This window comes from Chiloscyllium plagiosum, chromosome 18 (assembly GCF_004010195.1).
Source record: "Chiloscyllium plagiosum isolate BGI_BamShark_2017 chromosome 18, ASM401019v2, whole genome shotgun sequence".
In the NCBI taxonomy this organism is placed as follows: domain Eukaryota; kingdom Metazoa; phylum Chordata; class Chondrichthyes; order Orectolobiformes; family Hemiscylliidae; genus Chiloscyllium; species Chiloscyllium plagiosum.
The window spans coordinates 12,894,871-12,920,022 of NC_057727.1; the positions used below are offsets into that span (position 1 = coordinate 12,894,871).

General features: G+C 40.6%; 1 protein-coding gene across 1 annotated transcript in view; it reads right to left on the reverse strand.

The window, feature by feature from the left end:
* Positions 1–1,997: 1,997 nt before the first annotated feature.
* The window catches only part of LOC122558857 (RNA-binding protein 5-like), a 38,837-nt gene continuing 15,682 nt past the window's right edge, over positions 1,998–25,152 (reverse strand). Inside the window, exons 13-20 of the mRNA XM_043707709.1 lie at positions 21,744–21,911; positions 20,650–20,796; positions 18,085–18,171; positions 13,369–13,560; positions 12,778–12,852; positions 6,276–6,373; positions 3,577–3,706; positions 1,998–2,345 (exon numbers count right to left, since the gene is read on the reverse strand). Of these exons, the coding sequence (XP_043563644.1) occupies positions 2,220–2,345; positions 3,577–3,706; positions 6,276–6,373; positions 12,778–12,852; positions 13,369–13,560; positions 18,085–18,171; positions 20,650–20,796; positions 21,744–21,911 (1,023 nt within the window). The 3' untranslated portion in view covers positions 1,998–2,219. The remainder of the gene's footprint in view (positions 2,346–3,576; positions 3,707–6,275; positions 6,374–12,777; positions 12,853–13,368; positions 13,561–18,084; positions 18,172–20,649; positions 20,797–21,743; positions 21,912–25,152) is intronic.

The following is a 25,152-nucleotide window of genomic DNA, read 5'->3' on the forward strand; positions in this document are numbered from 1 at the left end:
TTTGATGATTGGATCTTTTATCTCATGTTGCTCAGTGTCACTATTTTCAAATGCTCATACGTCCACGTTAGACATTACATTAAAAGCAAAATAAACAGAAAAACAAGCTGTAATGATATTTACATTTAGATGACCATGTGTCACCCACCCATCCTTACCAAAAGAGAAGGGCAAATGTAAAGCTTGAAATTTGCAATTGTATCTAATGGCAAGTTTTAAGATTTGTAGGTCAGGTTGAGGTCCTGGGTGTAGGTTCGCTCAACGAGCAATAAACGTACAGATTGTGTTTATTATCTGAAGTGGATAAACTTTATTAGATTCTGCCATTTTAGAGAATCAAGATAGGAATTGTTTCCATTTATAAAAGGAAGGAATCAGCAAAACAAAGCAGGAAATCAGTTTGGTGTTTTTTTTTTACAGAAAGCCAATAACCTAGTGGTATTATTACTGAACTGTGAATCCAGACACTAAAATAGGTTCTGGGGACCCAGGTATGAACCCTGCCATGGCAGATTGCCAAATGTTTACTGGATTCAAATTCCACAAAGTTTATCATCAATCGGCATTACGAATGTTAATCATCAGAAAAACCTATCTGGTTCACTAATGTCCTTTTATAGAAAGAAACTGCCATCCTTACTGGTCTGGACTACATGTGACTCCAGAACCAAAGCAAAGCAATGTGGTTGACCCTTCCCTCTGGAATGGACAACAAATGCTGGCCTAACACACATGTGAATGAATATAAAAGACAGCGTAAAGTTGTTTGTCTCCACATATCCTTCAGTATACAGCTATATGGAGAAATATAAATGGCTGCATTTTCGACAACTTAAATATCACCAGTTAAATGCATTCATTAGGATAGGCAAACCTGCTGCAATAGCGGCTTGGACATCAGCTGTGCATGTCATTTTAGACTCCAAAATGAAAACATGTTTGTTGCATCTCCAGCCCATATTTAGTTTCCACATCACCATTAAACGAACCACAGCATATCAGTTAATGATAAGATTTTAAACTTATACCTGTATTGTTTTACATGACATGTCAATTATCAGGTTTACCCTTCAACATCACAAATGGTTTTAAAGGTTCTGTCCTCAAAACATTGTTCCTGAAGAAAGGAATTCTCAAATAAGAAATCTTTGCAATATTAAGTAGCTCAAGTTAATTCTTAGTCATTCATGTAGCAATGCATTTGTCCTTTATTAATAATAAACCTATTATTTGTAGGTCCTGAAATTTTAAAATTTATATTCAGAAGTTAGAGGAAGGGACCTTTACAAATATAGTTGAAACTTTATTGCTGGAACAGCACAGCAGGTCAGGCAGCATCCAGGGAACAGGAGATTCGACGTTTCGGGCACAGGCCCTTCTTTCGGCCTGTGCCCGAAACGTCGAATCTCCTGTTCCCTTGATGCTGCCTGACCTGCTGTGCTGTTCCAGCAATAAAGTTTCAACTTTGATCTCCAGCATCTGCAGACCTCACTTTCTCCTTTACAAATATAGGACTTGGCATAAAAACAACACCTCACCATCCTTTAAAACTAAAGCATCATTTGAAGAGTGGTCACTGCGAACGAATTGTGGCAAAGCTGCACACACCAAACTTCCAGAATGAAAGAAATGAAATGACGAGGTCATGTTTTAGGTGTTGATTGAAGGATAATTGTTGGGTCAATACATTTGGAAATCTGGAAACATTTTACAAATAAATGCCATGGTCAAAAGTCCAGACTCAAAGTAATAACGCAGCAGCTCCTGAAACAGTATTCAGGATTAATTGCACAGATTGAGAAGTCTCAAATATTAGAAACACATTCTATATTCACCTTAAAGACCGAAGTAGAGTAACATTTACATAAGAACTACTCCACATCTTCTCCATAAATTTTTACATTACAATTTTAATGGATTATTTATGATGCAGTTAAGAAACCCCTTATATTCTGAAAATTACAGCTTTGCAAAGTAGAAACTGACTACACAAGTGCTTGGATTCTTTTCAAAATTTATTCTGCAAAAAAAACAGTAGATACATTATTATACACTTGATGGACAATACAAAATGTACATTGTACATTTAACATAAATAAGATTTAACCAAAGCATCAAAAAATTACATTTCCTACAGACAAATTGCACTGTTTACTCAAGTAAATATCCAGTAGCAAAAATTAGGAAAAAGTATTTACATATGTACAGTCACTTTCAAATTACTCCAATTCATTAAATCTTGTAAACATAGCTTTTTTAACAGCATCTTTGTAGGAATCTGAAGTAGTAACACCATATGAACTTCCTCGTGCTCCCAAACCAGCACCTTTCATCCTTGTTTGAGCCTGAAATCAAATATCAATTGAACTGAATGCTTTAGAAATAATGCAAGTTCAAAAATGTTCAAATGTTCCCCATTCCTACCAAACTAAACAAGGATAAAAGTACCAAGCAGTCAAACTGTTATGGAATTAGATCTTGGGTTCATTCAGACATGAACAATTACTTAAGTAGAACTACAGCCTCTCATGACTCCCCAGTTACAAAGGTAGAATATTTCCATATTGAAAGGTTGACAGCTAATAGTAGCTAATAATTCCTCACCATATATTTGACTATATTTTGACGAGCATTCATGCCAACACCACAAATGTTTAAATAAACTTCCATTATTCTACTTTGCAGATTCCACCCTCATCGCGAACATAATTGAATTGGTACAGGAATGCCAGTTTCACAATTACACTGAACAAATACATCTGATTTATAGATATTTTGAAAAAATTGCTGAATTTTATCATCCTACTCCCACCCCAGCTCAAATCTTGGAAGATTGTTTGAAAGACAAGTTCAAAACATCTTGGGGCAGATTGTTAGCCCATTTGTCTCAAAATGCTGCTTTAATTGGCAGCCATGCAGAATACCACAGAAATCCAACCAAAAATATTGTCTATGTAAATATAGTTAGTCTCCACCAAACCACTCAATAAGTAGATCCATTTTATTAAACAGTAAATTGGGCCACAGAATATGCTAAGATGCAGGAGAAATCATATGTAGATACTAGTACATCGACTATGATCAGAAATAAGTGGGCTTAATATCCCAAGTTCAATGCCTTACTATGCACAGGTAAAAATCAAAATGACTTAATTGTAGTTAGGGAACTGTATGAATGTCCAAATAACCTTATTCTCAAATATCACTCCACGCCTATTCCTCTCTCATTAGTGATTAATTACAGTAGTTTTATAAGTAATAGACCAGCTGGCTGTGAACAGCAGGTACCCGGCAACTCAACAGTGTGAGCATCACAACTGGCTCTTAATCTATCCTTTTCAGAAACAGCTTCAAATCAGGTAGTATTCCAAAATATCACGCTGGCCATGACCACCAAATGCAGAGTGAAAATTAACTTGGGAGACTTCAATTTCTCAAAATTGTGAATGTATTAATCAAGAACAAAACATTTATTGATATCAAGGCATTAGCTTTGTGAATCAAACAATCACTGATATTAAATGGTAATTACATCAAATGACCATAATTGAAAAAATAGAAAACAAAGTACCATACCTGTATAGGTGCTGTAATACCTTGCTGATTTCGACCCAGCCCCGAGCCTTCTTTCCAACCCATTGCCTGAAGCATTCTGCTCCCAATGTTGTCACTGTTAATACCATTTTTTGTTGGCTGTTCAAAATCACTGTTGCAATGAAAACATATTTTGGTTTCTGATCTTCATAAGCACAGAACTCAATACTGTCAGAAAATGCGTTCAATTTGTTCATTTGAAAATGTTTGTTATGTAACAGGATTTTCACCCCAATATTCTTTAACCCTTTTCAAGAAAGGTTATTTAATATAGAAGCAATTCACCACAATACCTGCTAAATCCTTCAAGTGCTGAGAATTCTGAAATAATAACCTTTACATCTGGTGTGGTGTCAACCCAATACTAGTCACATAAAAATAAGATTCTTTGAAATAATCTAATTGAAATAAGGTGACTTCAGTGAAACGTATAAATCCTCAGCAGGGTGTGACAGGCTGGATGTTCTTTGGTTGGTATGTCTAGACCAAGGGATAGTCTCAGAATAAGGGATAGGACATTTACAACTGAAAAGGAGAGTGGTGAGTTGTATAATTCTCTACCCTAGAGAGCCATAGAACCTCAATTATTGAGCAAATTCACAAGAGAACTGGGGAGCTTTCTGATTAACAATGGCACCAAGAGATATGAGGCAATGTGGGAAATGGCATTAAGGTGAATGATCAGGCATATCTAACTGAAAGAAGCTGGACTGACAGGCTAAATGGCTTAATTCTATGTTCCAAGAATACAAGAAGAATAAGCCACAAGCTTGCTCTGGCATTTACGAAACTCCATGATTGATTCCCAAATAGTTTCTCACTTAACTTCCAAACCTTCTTACAATTCAAAAACATGGATTGCTGTTTTGAATAAACCCAGTGAGCATGCACAACTCCTGGAGAAATAATTCAATGATTCACATTCGGTTCCAAGCGGAAACATTTTTAAACTCAGTGCTCATGACTCATTTCTTAAACTGAGACCATACTCCCTAGTTCTTGGCTCTAAAACCAGAAGAACATAAGCCAAACACAACCTTGTTAAAAAGGAACAGCTTGTGAGAGACAAGAACCAAACACTTTCAAAAAAAGTTGAAAGGTGGCAATGGATAAATTGGAAGCATTGGTTTCATATTTATTAATACTACTACAGTTATCAAGCGACTCATGTTCCATGTATTTAATCAATGAGTTCAATATGAAAGAACTTTACCCAAATCTAATGAATTTTGGAAAATTAAATCAAATGTATAAATTCTCACTAGCTTCTTCTAAGACCTTAGGATGAAATTCATCAGGATCCAGGGACTGGATAACTCACTTAAGTTTGGTAACTTCAAAAAAAAAATCAACATTTCTGGTTTTTATATTTTTGACTAATTTTCTCTTTGCTATTTATAATTACTAAAAGATTAATTTGCTGTTTTAGATAATCTGTCCAATTTTCTGACCTGTCACCTATCTTTGCACAATTGTCTGACTTTTGAGTTTCATACATTGATGGTAGATCCATCCCTTAGAAACCTGCTTATCTATAATCTTATTTATTCTGCAGGAGCAAATTACTGCATATGGTGGAACCTGTATTGAAAACACAATATGCTTGAAATCACAGGGGGTCAAGGCAGCATCCACAGAGAGAATGCGAGTCAATGTCTGTGCTTTCTAGAATGTTTGGCACTGCATCCCTACTGACCTGTCCCTTAACCTAAATTGCCAGTTTACCTTTGCCAGCTTTGCTTTCATGCCCTTAGAAATTACTTGTTTTCCTTCAAGGGAGGTTCCCTTCTAGGTGTTGCCCTAAATTAAATCTGAGGTTTAGGCCTGTTCATTTGTGAAATAAAGCATACTTCTGATGAATCAATAATTTTAGCATTAGAGGATTAAAATGATCCAGTTACTCAAATTAGACAACTGAAAGAAAACAATGTGTTTGCTCAAAAAGTCAGATTATTTTCTAATTCTAACTAAGGTAACTAATGAGGGACATGGATAAGGTGATATGCCATGGTAGGGGAGTCTAAAACTAGAGGATATAGGTTTAAGGTGAAGGCAGAAAGACTTAAGTCATTTTAGGAGCAACCTTTTCACACAGAGGGTGGTACATGTTTAGAATAAGCTGCTAGAGGAAGTGGTTGAGGTTAGTACAATTACAACATTTAAAAAGGCATCTGGATGGGTATACAAATAGGAAGGGATTGGAGAAATATGGGCCAAATGCTGGCAAATGGAACCCCAGATTAAATTGAAGATATCTCGTCGGCATGGACCAGTTGAACTGAAGGATCTGTTTCCATGTTGCATAGGTCTATGACTCCAAGTTATCAAAGCATATTAACGTGGATTTCAGTTCTGATCATTTTTGCAAACCAGCTAGCAACTGCATGTTGCTTTCTATTCATTTCTTCCCACTGCATTTTTCATCACACCAAGTTAAATAATTCCTTCAATTTTAATTGGCTGCCTGGTTATATATTTTTTAAAAATTCAATTAACAAAAGAGGAATTGACATCAGCAACTTAGAAATAAAATTCCTATTCAAAAACCTTTTCTAAAATGAAAAAGCAGAAGGAACTGGACAAAGATTAGTTAATACTCAAATCAAGTTCTCGCTTTGATCAGGATTTATTAGTCATTTAAGACAAATTAGACACACCTGAAAATAATGACAAAAACTTACATGGTGGCAGCATGATTAAACCTCTTCCTCTTGGGTTCTGGAGGTTCTGGGATTCCATACTTTTCTCTTCTTTCTGCTGCTCTGTCTCGATATTTCATCTAACCATGGGTAGGGAAAGCAGTGCTTAAAGATCGGTTGTGGTATTAATTCATTTCAGTTAAGTCTTAAAAATAATTTGATGCAAAAATAGTTAAAGCCCGCGTGGCATTAATTTGCATTCGCTTCAAGGTGTTTCAAATTACACGTACTCAATCCAGTTATTGCAAATAACTTCTACTTGTAGACCTGCTGCCTGAACTGCTGTGCTCTTCCAGCACCACTAATTCAGAATCTGGTTTCCAGCATCTGCATTCATTGTTTTTACCTTTAAAAAAGCAAATCAGCCCAAAGCATTTGACAGAAATATTATCCAATGAGGCAGTCAGAGATACTGCAACCAACTAGTCTGAGGGGCAGGTTTTAATGAGCACCTAAATCAAGAAGGTATCAGAAACAACTGCCTAGCTTGTGGGCTAGGTATGATTACCAAAGGAAACTGGTAATGAGCAAGAGATCAGAATTGGACGAGTGAACAGGTAAGTGTTGTACAGTTTGAGGGGCTACAGAAATCAGGAGGGACAACAGCATGGAGTAATTTCACAAAGTCAAGAATTTCAAATCAAAGTGGCCCTAGCCAACTTTGGTCAACCAACACACACTGGTGTAATGTGACTGTGTGCTTTAGGGAACAGATTGCAGATCTTGCAATTAAGAAATACAGAACTTGGAGAATGAGACACCAGGCAATAGATCACTGGAATATGCAAAGATGCATAAGTGTAACAACAGCACAGAATGAGACAGGCTAAAATGAGAAGGTGGAAGTAGATCATATTGATAATAGAAGCTCAGCTCAACGTGAAACATGACAAAATGTAAAGAGTTTCAGTTCAGCCTCAGAAAATGGAAAGGGAGAATGTGGCTGGAGAATGAAATATGTCTCAGAGACCAAACTGTCAATGGCTTTGGTATCACTGAATTTGATAAGATAATATTTCTCCCACAATTGATACTGGATCACACAAAAGCAACAAATACTGGAGACAATGGAAAAGAGAGAGATTGCGAGGTAAGCGTTGTCAACATACATATGAAATAGAACAGTGCAATATAGGCCCTTCGACCCCCGATGTTGCACAAACCTGTGAAACCAAACTAACCTACACTATTTCATTCTTGCTCATATGCCTATCCAATGACCATTTAAATGTCCTTAAAGTTGGCCAGTCGAGAGTGTGGTGCTGGAAAAGGAATGAGGCTTGTGGGCCTGAGAGATAAATGGGAAAGTTGGGGGAAGGTAGCTGAGAAAGTGATGGGTAGATGAAGGTAAGGAAGGTGGTGATAGGTGGAGGGGAGGGAGGGAGGGGGGGGGGGGGAGAGAAAATGAGGAAACTATTAAAGTCCACATTCATCCCGTGTGGTTGCAGGGTCCCAAGGCGTAAAATGGTGTTCTTCCTCCAGGCGTCGGGTGGTAACGGTTTGGCGATGGAGGTGGCCCAGGACCTGCATGCCCTTGACAGAACGGGAAGGGGAGTTGAAGTGTTCAACCATGGCAGTGGGGTTAGTCGGTGCGTTGTCCCAGAGATGTTCTCTGAAATGATCCGCAAGGCGACGTCCTGTCACCCTTATGTAGAGAAGACCACTGTACAATGGACACAGTAGATGACACTGGCAGAGGTATAGGTAAATTTATGTGAAATGTGGAAGGATCCTTTGGGGCCTTGGATGAAGGCAAGGGAATTGCAGGGGAGGAATTGGGAAGAAGGAATGGCGTGGGAGGTATAGTCTAAGCAGCTGTGGGGGTCAGTGGGCTTATAGTAGATGTCCGTGGTTAATCTGTCGCCAGTCCTGTCCGTGATTGAAGGGTCCAGGAAGAGGAGGGAGGTTTCCAAGATGGTCCAGGGGAATTGGAGGTCAGGGTGGAAGGTTTTGGTAATGAACAGTACAACCTCCTCATGGGAGCACGTGGTGGCACAGATACAGTCATTGATATAGCGGAGGGATAGGTGGGAGGTGGTGCCGGTGTAATTGTGGAAGATGGACTGTTCCACGTACCCGACAAAGAGGTAGGCACAGCTGGGTCCCATGAAGGTGCCCATTGCTACCACTTTGGCTTGGAGGAAGTGGGAGGATTGGAAGGAGAAGTTGTTGAGGGTGAGGACCAGACCAGCCAGACAAACAAGTGTGTTGGTGGAAGGGTACTGGTTGGGACGGCATGACAGGAAGAAACCGAGTGCTTTGTGGCCTTTGTTGTGGCGGATTGGTGTTCAGGGTCTGGATGTCCATGGTGAAGATAAAGCATTGGGGGCCAGGGAAACAAACATCTTGGTGGTGGCAACAGGCATGGGTGGTGTCCCAAACATAGGTGGGAAGTTCCTGGACTAAGGGGAACAGGACAGTGTCAAAGTATGCAGAGATCCGTTCACTGGGACAGGCGCAGGCTGAGACATTAGGTCAACCAGGAAAGTCAAGTTTGTGAATCTTTCGTAGGAGATAGAATCAGGCAGTGCAGGGTTCACAGACAATGAGGGGAGTCCACTGCTGTTGCAAGCAGTGCTTTCCATGCCCCTACTACTGAGTAAAGAAATGACCTCTGACATCTGTCCTATATCTATCACCCCTCAATTTAAAGCTATGTCCCCCTCATGCTAGCCATCGCCATTTAGAGTCATAGAGATGTACAGCACAGAAACAGACCCTTCAGTCCAACTTATCCATGCTGACCGGATATCCCAACCAATCAAGTCCCAACTGAAGGGCCCATATCCCTCCAAACCCTTCCTATTCATATACCCATCCAGATGCCTTTTAAATGTTGCAATTGTTCTAGGCTCCACCACTTCCTCTGGTAACTCATTCCATACATGCACCACCCTCTGTGAAAAAGTTGCCCCTTAGGTCTTTTTTATCTTTTCCCTCACCCTAAAACTATGCCCTCTAGTTCTGGACTCCCACACACCAGGGAAAAAACCTTGTCTACTGATCCTATCCATGCCCCTCATGATTTTATAAACCTCTATTAGATCACCCCTCAGCATCAGACACTCCAAGGAAAACAGCCCCAGACTATTCAACCTCTCCATAAATCCTCTAACTCTGGCAACATCCTTGTAAAGCTTTTCTGAACCCTTTCAAGTTTCAAAGCATCTTTCCGATAGGAAGACCAGAATTGCATGCAATACAGAAGAACCTCAATTATCCGAATATCTGATTATCCAAAGGAGATAGAGGTCCTGGTAGAAACATTACATCAAAGATGCATTTCCAACACTGATTGAGTCTTTTATTTACAGCAATTAAAAGTGAACTTGGCTTACTGAAATGCTGCCGAGAACAGTCCTGGACTGATGAGAGCCCAGGCACCGTCTCCAAATGACTGACATTCAACCCACTTGCTCTCTCCTGACACTTTGCCTGGAGTTCTACACAGGCATGTATCCTAAACTCCCCTTCCAGAGATAATCTCAACATTGCCCTGTGCAGGGCAAAGTTGGAACCTGTCAAAATGTGACAGTAAAAAGTTGTGTGCTCATGCTATTTGGAGATTCACTCTCCCAAAAGGCGGCGGCAGCAGTCTTGTTGTTGGTGTCCAGCTTGGCTGCCCTGGAGAGGGGGTGTTGGACAGAGTTGGGGGGGCGGGCAGGGGTTCACACAGTCTGCTCCTGCTTAGTCTCCTGAACAGGGATCAGACTTAACAGAAAACCAAGCCCCAGGTGAGGCACTGAATCAATTCACCGAATAATCAGACATCCGAACGAAACAGTGCCCACCGGTCTCATTCGGATAATCAAGGTTCCACTGTATTCCAAAAGTGGCCTAACCCATGTTCTGTACAGCTGCAATATAACCTCCCAACTCCTGTACTCAATGCTCTGACCAATAAAGGAAAGCATAACAAAAGCCATCTTTGCTTTCCTTTCTACCTGTGACTCCACTATGAGCCCGCACTCCAAGGTCTCTCTGTTCAGCATCACTCCTTAGGACCTTACCATGAAGTGTATAAGTCCTGCTAAGATTTGCTTTCCCAAAATGCAGCACCTCGCAGTTATCTAAATTAAGCTCCATCTGCCACTCCTCAACCCATTGGCCCATCTAACCAAGATCCAGTGTTCATCTGACGTAACCTTCTTCGCTGTCAACTACACCTCCAATTTTGGTGTCATCTGCAAACTCACTATCTCTCTTACGCTCACATCCAAATCATTTATATAAATGACAAATAGTGGTGGACCCAGCACCGATCCTCGTGGCACTCCACTGGTCACAGGCCTCCAGTCTGAAAAATAACACTCCTCCACCACCCTGTCTTCTACCCTTGAGCCAGTTCTTTATCCAAATGGCTAGTTCTCCCTTTATTCCAGGTGATGTAACCTTGCATGGGGAACCTTGTCAAACACCTTATTGAAGTCCATGTAGATCAAGTCCAACACTTTGCCCTCATCAATCCTCTTACTTCTTCAAAAACCTCAATCAAGTTTGAGAGAAATGATTTTCCATGCACAAAGCCATGTCGACTATGCCTAATCAGTCCTTGCCTTTCCAAATACATTTCTATCCTGTCTCTCAGGATTCCCTGCAACAACATGCCCACCACCGATGTCAGCCTCACTGGTCTGGATTTCCCTGGCTTGTCCTTACCACCTTAAATAGTGGCACCATGTTAGCCAACCTCCAGTCTTCCGGCACCTCACCTGTGACTATCGACAATATAAATATCTCAGCAAGGAGCCCAGTAATCACTTCCCTAGCTTCCCACAGAGTTCAAGGGTACACCTGATCAAGTCCTGGCGATTTATCCACTTATATGCATTTCAAGACATCCAGCACTTCCTCGTCTGTAATATGGACATTTTTCAAGATGTCACCACCTATTTCCTGACATTCTATATCTTCCATAACCTTCTCCACAGTAAACACTGATGCAAAATACCCATTTCATATCTCCCCCATCTCCAGTGGCTACACACAAAGTCCACCTTGATGATCTTGGGGGTCTTATTCTCTCCCTAGTTACTCTTTTGTCCTTAAGTATATTGTAAAAACCCTTTGGATTCCCCTTAATTCTATTTGCCACAGCTATCTCATGTCCTCTTTTTGACCTCCTGATTTCCCTCTTAAGTATACTCCTACTGCCTTTATACTTTAAGGCTTAGAACATAGAAAGGTAGAGCACAGAACAGGCTCTTTGGCCCACGATGTTGTGCCGAGGTTTAATCCTAAATGTACAATATAACAACTTAACCTACACACCCCTCAATTCACTACTATCCATGCGCATGTCCAGCAGTCACTTAAATGTCCCCAATGACTCTGTTTCCACCACCACAGCTGGCAACGCATAAAGAACCTACCTCTGACGTCTCCTTTATACGTTCCTCTTGATATCTTCAAACTATGACTCCTCGTACCAGTCAATCCTGCCCTGGGGAAGAGTCCCTGGCTATTGACCATTCAATCCTCTCATTATTTTGTACACCTCAATCAGGTCTCCTCTCTTCCTCCACTCCAGAGAGAAAAGTCTGAGCTTATTCAACCTTTCTTCATAAGACAAGCTCTCCAGACCGTCCTGATAAACCTTCTCATGGCCTTCTCCAAAACAACTGTATCTTTCCTATAGTAGGGCGACCAGAACCGAACACTATTTCAAATGTGGTCTCACCAGGGACTTGTAGAACTGTAGCAAAACCTCGCAACTCTTAAACTCTATTTCCCTGTTTACGAAAGCCAAAACACCATACGCTTTCTTAATAACCCTATCCACTTGAGTGGCAACTTTGAGGAATCTATGTACTAGCACACCCAGATTCCTCTGTTCCTCCACACTGCCAAGAATCCTCTCTTTAATCAAATATTCAGCATTCGCATTCGACCTTCCAAATTGCATCACTACGCATTTATCCAGGTTGAACTCTGTCTGCCATTTCTCAGCCCAGCTCTGCATCCTGTCTATGTCATGCTGCAGCAGCCCTCTATACTATTGATGACACCTCCAATCTTTGTCTCATCTGCAAATTTACTAACCCACCCCATAATCTCCTCATCCAAGTCATTTACAAAAACTACAAAGAGCAGAGGCCCAAGAATTGAGCCCTGCGGGACCCCACTCAACACTGACCCCAGGCAGAATACTGTCCATCCACAACCACTCTCTGCCTTCTGTCAGCCAGCCAATTCTGAATCCAGATAGCCAAATCTCCCTGTATCCCATACTTTCTGACTTTATAAATGAATGATTAATTCGATCTATCGGGTCTTCACTGGACATTGCTTCCTTCTTTTTCTTAACCAAAATGCCAATTTTTTTTTAAGTCATCCAGCATTCCCAACACCGACCAGCCTTTCCTTTAACCCTAACAGGATTAAGGAAATCTGACATGTTATTGGTTACTATCACTGAATGGTGGCAGCTGTATCAATTATCAGAGCTCTTTGCTTTAGTTGCTTGAATTGCAAGAGAACGTACTTCATTTTCTGATTTTTCTAATGCCTCAAGTTCCCGGTCAGACATTCTCGACCTTCTACGAATTTCCAAATTTTGCTGTAGGTAAAAAGAGAAAATATTTAATAATAGACTACAAATAAATGATAATTCGTTAAACGTAAAATAAAGCAATGTGAATTTATAGAACTTAAAATTAACTGCAGTGTATATGCAAGAACAATGCATTTTGCCAGTGTATACAGTTTCAAGTCTATGGCTTGTAGAGTTGTAAAGCAATTTTTTTTTTAAAAACAGCCAACTTATTGTAGAATTTTGCATATCTGTTTTCCTTCCTATAACTATCTGTTAAGAACATAGTAATTTCCTTCATTCTTTGGTCTCAGATTCATTTCCAGTGCATCTTTTTGGGTACAAGTCAGAGTGGTGCATGATTTCTCATCATAGACCAATAGACCACAGACTACAGATCAAGTAAAATTATGTTCACAGACTCAATTTCAAAGGGGAACAATTTCAACTTGGAATTAATAAATGACAAAATAAAAATTCAGACAACTGAAATCTTATTGCTTTACTTTTGTAGAATGCACACATTAGCTTTGCTCTTATTACCCTGTGGAGGTCAGAGAGTTGCTGATGCCGAGTAAGTGCCTCTTTGTTAGGAAACTGTCTTCTGCACAGCAGACAGGCTATTTTGTTCCAATCTGTCAGCTTTTCTTCCAGTTCTTGGACTGTCTCTTGCTCCTCCTCTTCACTTTCTCCACTGTATGATGCTACAAGACCCTGTAGCGGACTGGATTTTCTCTATAAGATGGATATCAAGCTTCAGTCTGATACATGCATCTTTTAAGCCAACTGTTCCCATTTTAATTATTCAATGAACAGAGAAATGTCAAAAGATAATCAAGCACCACAAATGTTACTTCAATATTAGCACAGAAGTACATCAAAAATGGAAAAGTAAAGAACAGTATAAATGTAAACTATTTTAACAGAAAAGGAAACGTAAACAACGAACTGTGCAATTTCTCAATATGGTCTTTAACCAGCAAAATTCCAGTCAATTCACACGAAATCTTGATACAACAGAAGCAGTTTTTAAAAAAAGAATCCCTACTGTGTGAAAAAAGGCCCTCCGGCCCAACAAATCCACACCAACTCTCCGGAGAGTATCCCACCCAGACCCATTCCCCTACATTTACCCCTACCTATCCTATGCTTCCCTGAACACTATGGGCAATTTAGCACAACCAATTCACCTAACCTGCACATCTTTGAACTGTGGGAGGAAACCCACGCAGATATGGGGAGAATGTGCAAACTCCACAGAGTCACCCAAGACTGGAATTGAACCCGGGTCCCTGGTACTGTGAGGCAGCAGTGCTAACCGCTGAGCCACTGTGCTGCCAGTTCGAGATCATTGAAGATTTCCAATTACATAAATCAATGATCGAAATTTATTCTTAAGGTTTGTACACTTCATAATTTTCACAAGTTTGTGAATACTAGAAATACTCTCAAGTAATGGTCAAATTTTGACTACTTTTTAATGTTAAATTTATAGGATCTACTATTACATAGACACTATTTTGAATGGCTGAAATTAATGCCCGTCAAAATTCATATCAATTAGACTTCTGCTCACGATTTCTAAACAAATACAGAAACAACTACAAATTATGGTAAAACTAGGAACGGAGCACAACAGTTGGCGGACTGGAACACCTGGAGTGGAGTGGGACTACTGGCAGATTGGAATCATCTTAAAATTATGTCCCCTTGTGATTGCCACTTTCATCCTAAGAAAAAGTCACCGACTATCCACTCTATCAATGCCTATCATTATTTTGTACACCTCTTTCAAGTCACCTCTCATTCTTCTTCGCTCCAATGAGAAAAGCCCAAGCTCCATCAACCTTTCTTCATAAAGCGTGTCCTCCAATCCAGGCAGCATCCAGATAAATCTCCTCTCTAAAGCTTCATCCCTAAAGCTTCCACATCTTTCCAACAATGAGGTCAGGATTGAACACTATATTCCAAGTGCGGTCTGACCACTGCTTTATAGAGCTACAGCAAAACCTTGCGGCTCTTAAAACTCAATCCCCCTGCTAATGAATGCCAACACACCATACTCCTTGTTAACACCTCTATCAACTTGGGTGGCAACTTTAAAGGGATCTATGGACACGGACCCCAAGATCCCTTTGTTCCTCTACACTGCCAAAAATCCTGCCTTTAATCTGCATTCAAATTCAACCTTCCAAAATGAATCACAATCACACTTGAGGTTGAACTCCACCTGCCACTTATCAGCCCAGTTCTGCATCCTGTCAACGTCCCGATGCAACCTACAACAGCCCTCCACACTATCCACAACTCCCAACATTTGTGCGACAGGCAAACTTACTAATCCACCATCCCACTTCCTCATCCAAGTCATTTATAAAAATCACAGTACAGGTCCTGGGACAGATCCCTGCGGAACACCACTGGTCACCAAGCTCCAGGCTGAATATTTTCTACTACCCTCTGTTTTCTATGGGCCAGCCAATTCCGTGTCCAGGCAGCTAGGTTTCCCTGTATACCATGCCTCCTTACTTTCTGCATGAGCCTACCATGGGTAATCTTATCAAAACTTAAAAATGCGTTGCTGGAAAAGCGCAGCAGGTCAGGCAGCATCAAAGGAACAGGAGAATCGACATTTTGGGCATAAGCCCTTCCTCGGGTTTATGCCCGAAACGTCGATTCTCCTGTTCCTTTGATGCTGCCTGACCTGCTGCGCTTTTCCAGCAACACATTTTTAAGCTCTGATCTCCAGCATCTGCAGTCCTCACTTTCTCCTAATCTTATCAAAAGCCTTACTAAAATTCACATACACTGCATCCACTGCTCCACTTTCAATGTGTTTGTTCACACTCTCAAAAAATTCAACAACGCTTGTAAGGTATGACTTGTGCCTCTCAATGCCATGCTGACTACCTCTAATCAAACTATGGCTTTCCAAATTATCCTGTCTCTCAACACTTGCCAATAATTTACCCACCACTGACATAAGTCTGACTGGTCTGTAATTCCCAGGAATATCCCGATTCCCTTTCTTGAACAAGGGAACATTTACCACCTTCCAAACATCTGGCACTACTCCAGTGGACATTGAAGACACAAAGATCATTGCCAAATCTCATTCCTCGCTTCCTGCAGTAACCTTGGGTATATCTCATCTGGCCCAGGGGACGTATCCTCACGTTTTTCAAAATTTTCAGCACATCGTCCTTCTTAACATCAACGCGTTTGAGCATAATCAGCCTGATTCACACTATTCTCACAAACCACAAGGTCCCTCTCAGTTGTGAACACTGAAGTAATTATTAAGGACCTCTCCAACCTCCTCAGACTCCAGGCACAAGTTGACTTCACTATTCCTGATTGGACCTACCCTCACTCTGGCCTTTAGTTCCTCACATAAGTGTGGAACATCTCAGAGTTTTCCTTAATCTTCCCCGCTAATGCTTTATCATGCCACCTTCGAGTTTTCTTAAGTCCATTCTTCAGTTCCTTCCTGGCTACCATGTAACCCTCTACAGAGCCCCATCTGATCCCTGCCTCAAACCTAAGCAAGCTTCCTTCTTCCATTGACTAGATGTTCCACATCCCTTGTCACTCAAGGTTCTTTCAACCTACCATCCCTTCCTTGCCTCAATGGATAAACCTGTCCAGCACCATCAGCAAGTGCATCCTAAACAGCCTCCACATTTGTTGCGCATTTCAGAGAACATGCGTTCCCAATTTAGGAGACCCAGTTCCTGCGTAACAGCAAGGTAATTACCTGCCCACCCGCCCCCCCCACCCCAATTAAATACTTTCCCATACTGTCTGCTCCTATCCCTCTCCATAAAGATCAGGAAGCTGTAATCACTATCACTGAACTGCGCTTCCAATGAGAAATCAGACACCTGGCAAGGTTCGCTGCCAAGCACCAAACCAAACATGGCCTTCCCTGTAGTCGGCCTATCCACGTATCGAATCAGGACCCCTTCCTGGACACCTGACAAAAACTCCTTATTTGAACTAAGGAGGTTCCAATCAATATTAGGAAATTAAAGTAACCATTGCAACAACCCTGTTACTTCTGCACCTTTCCAAAATGTGCCTCCCAATCTGCTCGCCGTCTCTGTTGCTACTGGCGAGTCTGTAGAAATCTCCCAAAGTGACTGCTTCTTTCCTGTTTCTGACTTCCACCCACACTGACTTAGTAGACAAACCTTCCTCGATGAGCTCCATTTCTGCAGCTGTGATACTATTATTGATTAGCACTGGCACTCCATCTTTTACCTACTCCTGTATACAGAGGAACCTCGATTATCTGAATATCAGATTATCTGACGGGGATCTCAAGGTCCCGATAGAAACATTAGGTCAAAGAGCTATTTCAACCCTGATCGCATCTTTTGTTTACAGGTACAATGATTAAAAACAAACTCGGCTCACTGAAATGCTGCCGAGAGCAGTCCTGGACAGTCCATGCACCGTCTCTAAATGACTGACCTCTCACTTTCCCTGGAGTTCTACATGGGGTGAAACCTAACACACCCCCCCCCCACGTGGATAGGGATGCGGGGGGGAGGGGGGAGAAGGTTGGACGGGGTTGGGGGTGGGAGCGGACAGGGTCTTGCGTGCAGAGTGCTGCTGCCTTGTCTCCTGAATGGGGAGCAGACTTCACAGAAAACTGAGCCTCAGAGGAAATGATCAATTATCAGAACAAAATAGTGCCCGCCCATCTCGTTCAGATTATCGTGGTTCCTGTGTACACGGTATTACAAGTTACACTTTGCAAATTGATAGCTACACACTAGTGGTTAAAAGGAAACAACACAAATAAAAGCTGAAGTATTATACATGTGGACAGAAGCAGTTTTGAAGAATGGTCAGATTGGTTTCAAACCATTGACTCTTTCTCTCACCATGTTTCTCCAGCACTTATTTTTATAAAGGAAATCTCAAAAATCTTTCAAACTGATACTTCACTTCTATAACTACTATCCAGCTCAAACTCAAATTTCAGCTGGTTTCAGACACAGCCAGAGCAGTGCATGATTGTCCTTCAATACTTTGTATTTCTGATGCTTCTCCATGACTATCATCACAGAAATAATGAAAATCAAAGATACTACCCTGCTCCAAAGAAATGGAGTACTTAGCAGAACTAGCAACAATAGAGGGCTACAAAATATTTTAAGTCAATCACGAAACTCCAGCCTGGAAAAGTGGAAGCTTGAAGAATTAGAAAGGAGGAAACAATATTGAGACTTGAAAGAAAGACATTCAAACCTTTAGTGGACTTTCTTCATCATCTCGTAGGTGTTCCACTAAACCACTGAACGGTTCAAGTACCATTGGCTGCCGTTCCATCATCCCCTGCAACAGACACATTAAACATTAATTTAAATATTGCATCTTTGAAAAATAATTAAGATGAAGTCAGAAGCTATGGACATTTTGGAACATAATGCGGCTGCATACATAAGTTTCGAGCCTGGATGTTGCCTGGTCTGAGGGAAGGTCTTATGAGGAAAGGCTGAGACACTTGGGTCTCTCTCATTGGAGATATGGCAGCTAAGAGGGGATTTGATAAAGACATAGAAGATGATCAGAGGATTAAATAGGGTAGACTGTGAAAGTCTTTTTCCGAGGATGATGTCATCAGCTTATATGAGGGGGCATAGCTACAAAATGAAGGGTGATAAAGATTTAAGACAGATGTCAGGGGCAGGTTCTTTACTCAGAGTGGTAAGGGTGTGGAATGCCCTGCCTCCTAATGTAATTAACAATCTTTGGATAAACACATGGATGATGATGGGATAGGCTTAGATTAGGTCACAGGTCGGCACAATATTGAGGGCCGAAGGGCCTGTTCTGCGCTGCATTGTTCGATGCTCTATGTTTTTGTAGCAACTTCTGTAATTACTTAGCATTGGCCACTAGCGATTCCCAATAAAGTAGTATACAAATTACAACACAATCAGGGTGTTCCTCCCACAGTCAGGCCATCCAAAACCTTGTACATTTAAGCTTGCATTTATGTTCCTGTATTCTAGATCTCTCACCTTGGTTCCAAAACATTGCATTCTTCATAATTTTAAAAGATCTTTATCAGATCATGTAATATCTTCTGTTATAGCAAAGACAATCAATTTTTCTTCGCAAATGATCAGAATGGGCAGTTTTAGTGAATCTGTGCTCCACTGCATCAACATCTTTTCTCTAGTACATTGTCCAAAAGATCAGAATATTCATATGAAAATTGTATAAAGATTTTATACAATTATTATATCTTGACTTGTAAAAGAAAGTACTCCATCATCACTTTATGGTCTTACCTATGAGACACTGCTTATGAAAACAAACTCAAAGTCCTAACATCTGAGATCCCACACCATCCAGCCTCTCCCCTAAATGAAAAATGGACCACCTCACTTTATTGTGTTGAACAACAACATTCATTTGCCTAAATCAAACACTATATCAACATCTCCTTGCCACTTCCTTTAGTACTCAGTATTAGTTATGGGTCATATCTAACAATCACGAACAAGGGACCACCATCTCGATCCAAATCCAAGTCATGAATGCAGTGAACAACAGAGCTAGCCAATACAGTGGTATTGTACACTAACTTTTGACATGTTCTCCCAGTTTTATATTATCCTTGTTAGCACAAAGGCTTTCTGAAAGATAATTTGCATGTCCATTCAAATACCCCTACTGTATCCATTAGCTTAAGAATCTAATCAGGCGATTTGGCATAACTGCTCTTTCTAAAATCAGCGTTATCTGCTGCATCAAATTATTTCCTTCTGTTCAAACAGATAGCTTGATTTTATTTTTAAATTCCATGATTGAAGATGGCAACATTTCCCCAAACTAGCTGACGAGTAATTTCCAATGATTCAATAACCTTGAAAATGGCTATTAGAATAACCATTCTCCCCTACTCCATACATTAGGCGTGAGGCCTTCAGATCCGGAGACCCACTCAAACACAAGTATGACATTTGCAGAGCCATTAAGACAGGCAAGGACCAATACCGATCCAAACCAGAGACCCAGACGGACACCGGCGACTATGGAAAGGACTGAATGACATCACAGATTCTAAAGAGATAGTCCAAGATAACAGACAATGACACAACCCTTCCAGATTGTCTCAATGCCTATATTTGCTTTGAGCAGAATTTCAGTGGAGAGATATCACCTATTCCGATGTCCTGACAAACCTATCCCAACAGTCACTGCAACATTCGCCTGTACCTGTGTTTTTGTTTTTGCAGCTGTTTACCTATTATTTCCGTATCTATGCTGCTTAACTCTGATTTACCTGTATTGCTCACAAGACAAAGCTTTTCTCTGAGCCTCGGTACACGTGACAATATATTCAGTTCAATTAATTATTTACAATTAGACTCCAAATTATCATTTGCTGCACTTGCACTATTTCTCACCAGATTTCAAGATATCCATAGATATCCTGCTAATTTGCAGACCTTTGTGTATTTATATTATAATTTATATTCACAATATTTCTGATCTAGTTTTAAGTTTAGGATTTACCTCAAGTTTCTCTTTTGTAAACAGAAAGCATAGTACTGAGGCTTCAGTTAATCCTCCGACCCCATTTAGTAGTTCTTTTTACAATATATACAGAAAGGTTCAGCTTTTATTTTGAGATTCCGCCATCATTCACCTTATCCTTTTTCAGCTCTTTCAGTGTCCTCTTTCAGTTAATAGCAAAATACATTAGCACCCAAGTTACAGCATTGTCCAAATATTATCCAGGCAATCACCTGGTGTGTGGTTTAGTATTCCATCCATTTCCAATTTGTAAATTCCACATACCCTTTTCTCAAACAAAGCAAATCCTGCATCAGCTGCTGCAGATTCTCTCCTCTCCTCTTCTTTAGATGCAATCATCTGCAAAGCACTTTTGACGTTATCTTTCTGTTTATTTAGACTCTTAGCCCATCGTTCCATGTCTTTGGCGATCTACAGGTGAAAAGAAAACAAAACTCTTCATTAGTGGGCCACTTTTCTTTCCATGTGTCCAAACAGAGTAATGACATAGTCACTGCCCAAGTACCATGCACCAAACTTCTTGAGTTTTAACATTTTAAGATAAGGAATTCCCCACAAGAAATAAACAAAGTAAACATCATTCTGCTGATTACTCCATCTTCCAGTAACATTTCTATTGTGTCAGTAGGTCATTCAGCCCCTCAACCCATTCTGCCATTCAACAAAATTACAGCTGACCTGATTGTAAGCTCAAATTCATATTCTGACCCGATAACCTTTGAACTCTTTTGCTTACCAAGAGTATACATACCTCTGCTTCCACCACCCTTCCAAGAAGAGATTTCCAAAGACTCAAAATCTTCAAAACTGTCTTTTCCTCATCCATTTTACCTGATTTTTATACATTGACCCTTTTTACTAGATTCTCCCATATGAGGAAACATCGTCTACACACCTACCCTGTCGGGATCATTCAAGATTTTGTTTCAATCAAGTAATTTCTTTCTCTTTTGTACTCTAGTGGATAAAAGCCTAGCCTGTATAAATGTTTCCTGAGAAGACAACCTGCCCATTCCAGGTATTGATGTAGTTAACTGTCTCTGAACTACATAGATCCTTAAGTAAGGTAACCAACACAGCAAACAATACTCCAGATGCAGTCTCAATAGCGCCCTATACAATTGAAACATAACAGATATATTCAATTTCCTTCATGACAAATGATACCATTCTATTAGTTTTTTAATATATGGATACAGCAAGTAATTTAATCTTTTGCTATGTATGCTTGAAGGTACCCAGACCGTATGTGAAACTTGCAATCTCTTACCCCTTTTAAAACACTTTCCTTCCAAAATAGACAAGGAGGAGGAGGGGGGAACTAATTCATGTTCACAAGTTATCCACAAAATTCTCACCTGTTGAGCTGTCCTGCTCTTTGGTTTTTCCTTCTTTTCTTTCCCCTCTTTACTTTTAGTCCCACTGGTTGTTTTGCTTTGCTGTGCAGTTTGATCTGGGGCAGGCAAATAAGTCTGTTTCTCTCCATCCCAATACATGTACTGCTGAGTCTGTGGGTTATAATAGTACTGGAACAAAATATTTAAAAAGTGCATTACTACCTTCCAATATACAAGTGACTCAGTGTAATGTTTAACATTTAATTTCATTATTTTTTTGTTTACCAACCTGCTTAAATCCAAATATGTAACCAAGGTCTGAGCTCGAACTGAACACTTATCAAGTAAGGACGGGTAGCGTTACTTAATGGATTTTACAAAATGAATGACCCCAGCGATCACATGACCCTTAGTTTGTTTGTTATCTCAACACCCCCCTCCCCCAGTCTCATTCCTGTTCCAATGTATCTGACAGGGATAGTTTTTTTTGTTACAGACCAAGATTTTGACAATGTCAGATATGTCAAACAGAAGATGTCCCCTTTTAACCTTCAACAAAATAGAACATCTTTGTGAAAAAAAACAAAACTTTGGAGATCTGAGAAACAGCACTATGATATATCCCGATCCTGGAAGTTACTCTGCTTCCTGAAACAGATTTATTTATCTGTGAACTGCATCTCAGTTAGAATTGGTGCAACACTTGCAAGCTATCCATGAAGAAGCATCAGAGATATTAGACATGTTTCTGTGCTGTGTGATCATCAAAAGAAAGACTTGTCCATTAAATCTTATACTCCTATCCGTGCCTAGATGCAGCAAAACAATGATGATATTCAGACTTGGGCTGGCCTGAAGTAACATTTTCACAATAATGCCGCACAAGCACGAAGGTAACGACTAAAAAGAGAATCTAACTATCTATCCTTGATGTTCTATGGCATTGCTATCACTGAATCCCCACTATCAGCATCCTGGAATTACCTCCATTGACCATAAACCGAATTGCACATACAAATATTGTGGTGGGCATCCTTGCAGTATAATGGTAATGTCCCTAACCCTAAGCCAGCAGACCCAGGTTCAAGTCCCACCTGTTCTAGATGTGTGAAACAACATCTGACCAGGTTGATTACAAAATATCCATAAATACATTGGCTACAAAAGCAAAACAGTGCTTTTGAATTAAACACTGAAGAACCTGTTTTCCCTACCCACCACGAGTCAGAACTGTGCTAGAATATTCAAATTGCCTGGATGAACATAATTCAAACCACACAAAGCTTGATATGATCCATGACAAAATAGCCAACTAACTAGCATCCATCCATGGCAAACATTCACTTTCTCCAACAGTGTCGCAGAGTAGCAGCAGATATCATCTAAGAGGCACTGCTTACCAAGCCACCTTCAACACCACCTTCCAGATTGGAGACCTCAACCAACTAGGACAAAGTCAGAAGATGCACAGGAACTTCAGCACTTGCAAGATAGTCTCCAAACTACATACTATTCTGACTTAGACCTACATTATTTCTTTATAGACCTGGAAACCCCTTCCTCACCATCATTATGCACAGACATTAAACTACATGGAATGCAGTATTTCAAGCTGCCGACTCATCACAACCTTCTGAAGAGCAACAAATGCTGACTTTACCAATAACAATCCCATGAATTTAAGGGGAGGACAGCCCAGTTTAAGAGATCCAGATAATTATCTGGGGATCTAGGTTCAAATCCCGCTGTGGCAGATGGTGGAATACGAATTCAATAAAAAAAACTGGAATCAAGAGTTTAATGATAACCATGAAACCATTGTAGTTTGTTGGAAAAACCCACAAATGATTTTTCGGGAAGGAAAATGTCATCCTAACTTGGCTGATATGTGACTCCAGAACCACAGCAATGGGGTTGACTCTTAACTGCCCGCTTAGCAATTAGAAATAGGCAATAATGCTGGCCTCAGCAGCAAGACCCTCGTCCCACGAGTTTAAAAAATTCAAAAAAAAGGATATCACAGTACAAAATAAAAATCAACAACCTTTTAACTTAAAATTCAGCAATTGAACCTGCTGCTTCAACATTCAGAAAATCAAACCCATATTTTAAATTTGAACATAGTTCATTGAGTCAAGGTGAATTTGTCCTTTTACAAACTATTTTAAGCTCTGCTTAAAAATGACATTGACATTAAGTAAATCTATGACATTACCAGTTATTAACTGGTTTAAAAAAGAAAACAGCCTTTCAAGGTAGCCAGTGGGCCTTTTAGAGTCACAGAGTCAGATGTACAGCACGGAAACAGACCCTCCAGTCCAGCTCGTCCATGCTGACCAGATAGCCTAAGCTAATCTAGTCCCACTTGCCAGCACTTGGCCCATATCCCGCTAAACCGTTCCCATTCAGATACCTTTTAAACGTTGTAATTGTCCCAGCCCCTAACATTTCCTCCAGCAACTCATTCCACACACGCACTTTCCTCTGCATGAAAATGTTGCCCCTTAGATCCCTTTTAAATCTTTCCCTATGTCCTCTAGCTCTGGACTTCTCCACCCCAGGGAAAAGACCTTGTCTATTCACCCTATCCATGACCTTCATGATTTTATAAACCTCCATAAAGTCACCCCTCACCATCCCACGCTCCAGGGAAAACAGCCCCAGCCTATTCAGCCTCTCCACATTGGAACTGAATGTCTCTCAGGGCTCTTAACTTGTTTTGCTCTGACTTTGCTCCTACACGGATGTTGACAGTATCGCAGTCTGGCCTTGGCTTTTTGTGTATTGCTACTTCATCTAGATCTTTGAAGCTCACAATGTCATAGAGATGTACAGCATGAAAACAGACCCTTCAGTCCAACCCGACCATGCCAACCAGATATCACAACCCAAACTGGTCCCACTTGCCAGCACCCGGCCCATATCCCTCCAAACCCTTCCTATTCGTATACCCATCCAAATGCCTCTTAAATGTTGCAATTGTACCAGCCTCCACCACTTCTTCTGGCAGCTCATTCCATACATGTACCACCCTCTGCATGAAAAGGTTGCCCTTAGGTCTTTCCCCGACCTCCCTAAACCTATGCCCTCTAGTTCTGGACTCCTCCACCCCACGGAAAATACCATGTCTATTGACCCTATCCATGCCCCTCAATTTTGTAAACCTCTAAGGTCACCCCTCATCCTCCGACGCTCCAGGGAAAACAGCCACAGCCTGTTCAGTCTTTCCCTATAGCTCAAATCCTCCAACCCTGGCAACATCCTTGTAAATCTTTTCTGAACCCTTTCAAGTTTCACAGCATTTTTCTGATAGGAAGGAGACCAGAACTGCACACAATATTCCAACAGTGGCCTAACCAATGTCCTGTACAGCCGCAACATGACCTCCCAACTCCTGTACTCAATACTCTGGCCAATAAAGGAAGGCATA